This window comes from Acanthisitta chloris, unplaced genomic scaffold, assembly GCF_000695815.1.
Source record: "Acanthisitta chloris isolate BGI_N310 unplaced genomic scaffold, ASM69581v1 scaffold40932, whole genome shotgun sequence".
NCBI classification, from domain to species: domain Eukaryota; kingdom Metazoa; phylum Chordata; class Aves; order Passeriformes; family Acanthisittidae; genus Acanthisitta; species Acanthisitta chloris.
The window spans coordinates 21,452-29,861 of NW_008661787.1; the positions used below are offsets into that span (position 1 = coordinate 21,452).

At 43.2% G+C, this 8,410-nt stretch overlaps 1 protein-coding gene across 1 annotated transcript in view; it reads right to left on the reverse strand.

Annotated features, from left to right (window-relative positions):
- Window positions 1-8,410, reverse strand: part of ATP6V1C2 (ATPase, H+ transporting, lysosomal 42kDa, V1 subunit C2) — a 17,267-nt gene that overhangs the window by 5,096 nt on the left and 3,761 nt on the right. The window contains exons 4-6 of the mRNA XM_009070333.1: window positions 5,836-5,921; window positions 1,860-1,954; window positions 1,075-1,166 (exon numbers count right to left, since the gene is read on the reverse strand). Of these exons, the coding sequence (XP_009068581.1) occupies window positions 1,075-1,166; window positions 1,860-1,954; window positions 5,836-5,921 (273 nt within the window). The remainder of the gene's footprint in view (window positions 1-1,074; window positions 1,167-1,859; window positions 1,955-5,835; window positions 5,922-8,410) is intronic.

The following is an 8,410-nucleotide window of genomic DNA, read 5'->3' on the forward strand; positions in this document are numbered from 1 at the left end:
GTGGGACCTGCAGGAGGTCTTCACATACTGAGCCCACTTGATTTCATTAGTTCCTAGGAGATGCAGATGGCCAGGGCTGGCACTAGATGTGTAGGGGAAGAGAGCAGCTGCCCTCTCTGTGAAGAAGTACCTAAACCAGTAGTTTTTGAGTTGAGGTTCTCTGGGCCAGCCTAAATATTAATTAACTGGCCAGTAACTTATTAGATATTTGTTGAACCCAAGCTATCTGGCACTGGTAGACACCAGAGCTTTAGCATTTAAAGGTGAGTGGACTGGTGAGAGGAGGATAGGCCTTGACCACAGGGTCTCCATTCTTCCCTCTCATCACGTTGCAGGAGGCCTGGCCAACAGGCTGCCAGCCTGGCTGGCTGCAGTGTCAGGAAGGCAAGGGCCTGTGTTCTGTGCTCAGGTCTTGAGTAATAAAAAGTGGCACATAGGAGCATGTGTTGGCCGAGGGCTTGTACAGCATCATCTAAATTGCTTTAAATTTATGTTTACTGGACTTTATCATTCTCCCCAGTGATATTCTAGAAAAAAAAACCCCAGGTATCAGCACTGACATAGGTAAAGACCATAAGCAGATGAAAACAGGAGAAAAAACATTTGGGAAGCCCTAACAGGACATTACCTGAACCATAGAATGTAACAAAGGAAAGAAAAATGTAAGTGATGGTGTTGATGAGGTGCATGAGCAAGCAAGACAGAGCTGTTCTCTATGGAAGTTCAGAATGTAGGGCATGGCTCTGTCTGGCAAAGGAATCCACCAGTTGACACAGCTTATCTAATTTCTGACTCCATGAAATTCCATCAGAATTATACAGTGCATTTAGTCTTGACTCTTTCCAGGACTCCCTGCTCACACTGCCAATAAAATCATCTTAGGAACTGCAGTCTTCCTGAGCTGATTTTGAGACATGCTGACCACACCAGCTACCCCACCACCTGCTTTCACTGGTAGATGCTCAGCATGCCCCAAAGCCAGAGAAGTTGTTCCCTCCAGAACACGCAGCAATGGGTGTGAGCACACACTGTCCTCAGTTCAGCCATGCAGCATGCCCAATGCAAAATACTTACACAGTCTTTTTCTCCAGGTTTTGCAAATTTCCTTTAATGTTGTTGTATGCAGTTGATCGGGTCTTTAGATCTGTTTCTATTTGAGTCAATTGCTAAAACAAAGTAGAAAAAGTGAGTCAGTGCAGTGCTTGAGGCCTTGTTCTCACCTCTGTCCCACTACCACTGCACTTTAACACAGGGACACAGCTGTCAGCCCCCTAAAACCACCGATTGTGGCCAAGAGGGAGCTGATGTCAGAGGTCCCTGTGGCAAAGCCCTCTGCAGAAAGTAGGATTCAGTCAACTGTTGCTGTTTGTGTGCTAGAACTGTACCTAAGGGGCAAGTTTATGGTTTCATTTGTTACCTACATTGAACAACACATTATGCCTTTCTGAATCAACTGACAGTGTAAATAATTTATCCAGCCTGCAAGGCATTTGACTTCATGTCAGAGCAACAATTTCACAAAAAAAAAAATCCAAAATGGAGAATAATATGGCAATATATGAAAAAAATTAGATATTACAATGAAGGGGATTAAAGTACAGAAAACATATCAGTGTACTCTAGTAAATCTTTAAAAGCACCATGTACTTATGGACTGGATAGGTTTTAATACATATATCATTATTACTGCAGTAGAAATTAAAATATCAACTGCTTCAGTACAAAGTGTGTGCTTCTGAGCTTGCTTCTGCACAAACCAAAGGCAAAGCTCCCACTGACTATCACGAGAGGCAGGACCACAACCTGCCGAAAGACATGCTTCCCCATGCTGACATCTTAAGATCTGGAGTACAATTTACCTTTGCTAATGCTTCTGATATATTCTTCAGTGGCTGCTTTATGGGATATTTGGCCATGTCCCACTCAAACCGTGTCAAGTAGCTAATTAGGTCAACTGCAAATGCAAAGAGAAAGCAGGTAACACACCAGAAGGCTGGTCAAAGTTTGGGTAGTAGTCCCCAGCTATAGCTTAGGAATAACTTTGATTAACTTCAGAGACAGGGGTGAACCAAAAGCCCACCTCTGAATACTTAGAGATTTGATCTAGATCGAATCCACACAGACCATGTGCCCAATCTAATCATCTTTCTAAAAATTCCCAAACTGATAAGTTGAACCAGAAATCTTTTCTGCATTATACCTAACAGTACAGAAAAAGTGTAAAATTAACCGTATCAGCAGGACACACCAATGTACAGCCATTCTTCTTCAGAGTGGAAATAGCTTTGTATAATCTTGATCTCGATTTCTGCAATATGCCTGAATTTAATCCCAGCAAGAGCTGCCAGAAAAACACTTTGTGCCCAGGACCAGCAGTAATACTCAGAGTTGTTGAGAGCGTGATCAAAGGTATTAAGAGTATAGCAGATGTCACTTCTCTGTGATTCAGTCAAGTGCTCACTAGAAATCAAACTAATTCAGGCATGATGAGGAATTCCTCATTGAATTTGCACAGAGAGGTCCCCATCTCACACAAAGCTATAGGATATTTATAAATACCCTATATGATATATCCTAAATGGATAAATCCAGTCACAGCATCCAACAAGAGAAATTCACAGCAAAGTTCTGTGTATGCTACCCCCCAAAACAAGGCACTTTCAGAGCACGGGGAGCCACAGCTTCTTCTCAGACTCAAGGGGAGATGACACATGCAACAGCCAGCTCCTAGAACAAGATCATGCTGTTCCACTGTTTGAAGACCAAGGCTCCTTGATGTTAGAAAACTTAAAAGCTTAGTACATTATGGTACCAAATAAGGAATTCTCCTCTAGCAGCTGAAAAAATCAAGCAGTTCTTTGCTTGAGTGCTGAGAGCCCTTTGGATGCTGAACACACCACTACATAGTATATTTGGGCAACTTTATAGAATGGGATAAAGTCATGCATCCTGTCACAATCAGAGGGGCTGGGACTGCTCCCCTGAAAGTTAGGGAGGCATGGGGAAGGCAGCAGTCTCAAGGCCTAGACAAAAAGGCCAGAGGCACTGTCACCTCAAGGGTGGGCTTCCTTCTAGACCAGGAGCATAAACATGGACAATATCTGGGAAATCGCTCTGAGGTGATGGGGAGCAAAGCAAGCTCAAGGTGCCAAATAAAAGGACATGCATGCTGGGTCCCTTCAGTGCTCTTTGCTGCCTTGTCCAGAGAGTGAATTCAGTCCCACAGTGAGGTTTGAGCACAATTTCTTATGAGATGGACTTCTAAGGTAAGGGGAAAACCAAGATGCATGAGAAAGAATATGAAAAATTGTGTAATTGCCATACTACCAGGCTGAGGGTACTACCTGGTCTTGGGTGATATCGAATACCCTTGGCAGGAGAACACTGTCCTTTCCAAGGGCTTCTCTCACCCCACAACAGAGTCAGTTTACCCTATTAGATTTCCAAAGCATGGAAAGTCTTATGTTAGGAGGAAAAAGGCTTCTTAGCAAGGGATAAACTGCCTGGGAGGCAGAGAGCACTGGCATGGCAGTGTTCTCCCCCTCTATCTAAAACCACAGCTGTGTCAACATCCCCCACATCCAATGGACAGGAGTCATGAGGCAAAGATCCAGCCTTTCCTGCTAATGTCTGATTGGGAATGAGCAAATTCTCCTGCACAGGGAGGGTGCAGAAAGAGGATAAAACTGCAGAAGGCAGGGAGAGCTGTGGCATAGCTCCTGCATGTGCAGTTCTCCGGCAGTATTTGCCACGGTCTCTGTGTGGAAGGCAGGAAGGCAAAAAATACCTCAGCAACAAAGTTTATACAACATTTTTAGCACAGGGTACATGACACAAGGATTTCACCCCACTGCCTCTCTTCCAAGCTTGCGTGCTTAGGCTTTGCTAAATTCAATGTGAATGAAACCTGCAAAGAGAATGGTATTACCAGGCTGTGCAGAGGAACAGCTCTTCATAAGCTCTTTAAAGTAAGACACTATTTATAGCTGATGAGATATAAAAATTCCCTGAAGAACTTCACATGCCCTTTCTATCCTACATTCCTTGAATCTCAGCAGAATCCAAATGTTGGGCAGTTAAGCACAACATGAGCCCAGTTCTACAAACTCACTCCTGAGTAGTGCTCTGGCACTGGTGCAGATTCGTTACGCACCCAGATCCTGGGGATGGCACAAACTGCTCTGAACACTCTAGCAGAACTGAGCTTGAAAGGCCAAGCAGTCACAGCATCCTGATGCTCCTGGAATGGCATCCCTCATTTATGGAACCTGTTGAGTCACTTCTAAAAGACTTCACATAGCTGCCCACCCAGGAGAGATGGTTCCTACCAGCTCACAGCTGCCCAAGAACCCCAAATCTCTCGTAACTCCAATTTACACACCCAGCTCTAAGAGGCAATGTTAAACGCTTGCCCTAGAAAACACTTAATTCTTCAAAATTGTTATGCTTCCCATTTCACTTTGTTTTGTGCTCACTATAAAAAATGGGGTTATTCCATCACTTATCACATTTTAAAATTAATCTGGGTTTAACATTAAATGGAAGAGAATTTGGTATGAATCTTTGAATAAAAGCTTTACTTAGATTTCACATTTTTTATTCTGTCATAAGCAAGAAAGGTTGCTTATGCTGTTATGATATATTAAAATTTTCTTTATTACACAAACACACATTTGCATCTATAAGAGAGAATTTTTTATGTGACTGCTTCCAACTGTTATCCACTGGAAAATTGTTTTTGTTTGGATGACCAAACCCAGACAGAGGAGAGAAATTAGTAACACATACAAGTAATTTCCACATCCTTCTAATACAACACATGCAGAGCTGATAGGAAGAAAATAGCGAAAAAAAAGAGGAAACAAAGGAAATTAGTGAAACGTCTTGTTTCTCAAGTCAGGAGGATATCGTGATCAAGCTACGAGGTTGTTACTTGATAAATCCATCGTAACCTGATCATTGTATCCCTACAACCAGACCAAGACTTGTGTCTAGCACTAATACACACAAATGCATGCATGTAACAACACCGCAATCAATCCTCAACATACTTTTGAGACATTTCATTTTATCCTTTAGTCCTGAAACACAGTAAGTGGGATTATTGTACTTCTCAAATGGCTTATAAAAACACCACATTGACTACTTAGAGATGAAGTAAGGGAGCATAAAGTAAGGTGTAGCCTCATACCTTACTGTATGCAGTAAGGTATAGTATACAGTGGGCTCTCACAGCCCTTTGGCATGTCAGAAGTGCTCCTGCTGTCACTGCCTGCTCTTCTCTACTGCTACACAACTGCTGCCAGGGCAGGACTCCATTGGAGAGGGCATTTCCTTCTCATGGGAGCAGCACCTGCATGTTCTGCTTGCCCCTGGCTCAACCTTGTGAGTGCAGCCCCAGCTCCATGTTTTGGATCTCTTTGTGATGTCAAAAATCCACCGTTAACACAATTTATCCTAACACTGGAGGAAGGAATGCAAATTACTAACAGATCACTGACAGACGTCACAGAGCCATACAGAATAAGATTTAGGTGCCCAAGGCAGGGCACAGAAATGTGCTAGGTCATTTTAGGAGTGAAGAAGGATACGTCCTGCTTTCATCTTCACTCCTCAGCTCTGGTGTCAGAAATTAGTTCAGTACTAGATGCTGAATATTATCCTGGAAGCAAAGCTGGTGCTGGATAAAGCTTCTGCTAACTCTGAGAAAAACAGAAGCAGCCTAGACTTGTTCTTAGAAAATGTTGCTGATGGTTGTCCTTTCTAAAGTCTGAGAGTTTCATTTCCACAAAGGCAGCACCAATGCATTAAACACCCCACATTCATAGCACCTACCTCCATTGGCCAGAAGGTTTTCCTGGACTTTATCTTTTGAGTCCTCCATAACTTCTCCTATGTACTGGGCTATTTTCTTTATTATGCTTAGGTGTAACAGAGAAACTTTATTAGTGAAGAAACAAAATTATTATAAAACAGTTATCACAATGATCTGATAAACACAGAGATGCCCAAACAAAACATTTCTGAAGCAAGGCAAGTTAACTTGTAACTGAAATGATGATAAACAAGCTATGGCATATTGCAGAGCTAAAAGCCTTATCTCTAAATCCATTCACTCTGAAAAAACATAGGTAATATCATTTCCCCAGTGGTCTAGACTTTCAGAAGATCAAGATGCATTCTTCTGTACACTCATTATACTAATACCAGAAACCAGAAGGCAAGAAAGTCATATTTAAAACCCCAACAGTGATGGAAAAAACAAGAGGCTGCATACAGACAACACTGACTGAAAATCCATTCCCTATGGAATGGATGCTGAAGAAACCCTTAAGGCTAGCTGAGGTAAGGTTCTCAGCAAAGTACTCAGGGGAAAAGGGCAGTGTTCTCTTGTTTGACATGGAGAATTTCCTTATTTCACTTCTTTATGGGACTCCTTCTCTCATCTTTTTAGAATGGTGGGCAAGACACTCCTTTAAGGTATGGGAGAACTAGGTTCAAATCCTTCTGCCCAATTCAGAGTAGTGATTTGAACAGAGGCCCTCCTGGAGAATATTGTCTCCATACATTTACTTATTTTTTGCTTAAAGAATAGATTCATCAAGTCCCTCTAGCAGTAGATCCCCCTCTGTCTAGCCCAAGTACATGTCTCCTGCAGATCAAGAGACTTTCTGGTTGTTCTAGCATCCTACTGCACTCAGAAATATTCATGGAATTTGGCCTTCAGTTCTCTAACTTTTCCATGTTGGCTATCTTGTGAAAAAAGAAACAGCTACAAAGTAACTGCCTGATCATGAAGTTGGCAGAGACATGAAGAGGACATAATCCTTGGCACGGTGACAGGGAGTGTAATGGCAGGCTTCTTATTCCTTTCTTTCCTTACGGGGGAGACTACTACAGCTGCAGGTGAGCTGGAGACTGAAAGGGCACTTACAGTGTTTGGACAATGTGTCTTGTGGCACATCCTTTGGTTTTCAAGAGCTCAGGAAAGAGACTTTGGGCCAGGTATATATACCAGAAAAGCATAAGAGAAAAGGATTTTCTTTTATGTGCTGCAAAGCAGTTACATCTATCTCATTTCCTGTGAAGAAATTACAGTCTGGGGAAAGGTTTTCCAGTCCTGTCACAGAGAGGAAAAATCTGAGATTGCTGTTGCTGCCAAGAATGTAGTAGTTAGAATTCATGCTGTTTGGTGTCATTCAGTCTGAAGAAAAGCAGATCTTACTGTGACTTTCAGTACATTAAAGGGGGCTTATGAGAAAGGTGGAGAGATGCTTTTTACCAGAGACTGTAGTGATGGGACAAAAGGCAACAGTTTTAAACTGAAACAGAGTCCCACACCTGGAAGCATTTAAGGCCAGGATGGATGGGGTTTTTACCTGGTTTAGTGGAAGGGGGGGGGGTGTTGAAATTAGAGGATCTTTAAAGATCTCTTCCAACCCAACTCATTCTTCTCACAACTCTGGACAGGTGCAGTTCAGAGTGAATGTAGGAGGATCTACACCACTGTACTCCAGTTCACATCCCTCTCTCAGAGCTGCTACAGTTTTTCACCATCTGGCTGCAGCCACTAAAGAGACTTGGTGCCAGCTAACAGTTGCTAGAGTACAATACATGTTGCCCACATTCAGCTGTGGGGGGACTGAGGGATCCAGACAGCAGTTCTCTGTCAACTGTGACCTTGCCAAGCACTTCTGCAAATTTCAGTTTGTAGACACAACTGGTTTTTGCCTCCCTCACAATGCTCAGGGAACCCAAAGGAACTTGGAACAAGACAGTAGTTGGTAAGACCAGTATAGCAGAAGACTGAAGATATTGTGAAGAAATCAGTCCACAGAGAAGTGTATAAACCAGGGGATTTTCCAAAGGGCCTGAGCTGCTTTTTTTACTGTTGAGTACAGCTAACAGCTAACCTGACAGGTGGGAGACAGTTAGCTCTGGCCTCTCACCATAGGTATAGACAGTTGGACAGGTGTGTGCTCTCATGCACCTGACAGTCCTATCTGCCCAGGTAAGGCATTTGCTTCTGCAACTGCTGGAATGTCATACCTTCCAGGAAAAAAAAAGTCCAACACTCTTGGTAAAATAATACTGAGCATGAAAGGGTGCTACCAACTGGGCCTCCAAACCACTTCAGGGACCAGAAACCCTGCAATCTGAGGCCACTGCTGAACGCTCTGCTGACCGAGGACCAGGGAGAACCCCCAGGTAAGAGTGACCCAGGGAACTGTCAGCGTGAGAGAGCTCCATGCTAGCACAGGGTGACATGGAAAAACACTCCTCCTCCCTGCGTAAATAAATAATAAAAGTATATGGAAACAATAGCTCCTGCAAACTCTTGCCCCTTCTCTGCTGTCCTGGCAGGAGGCAGCGCTGACAGGTTTGCACTGCCTAGTTTTACTGGCAGGCG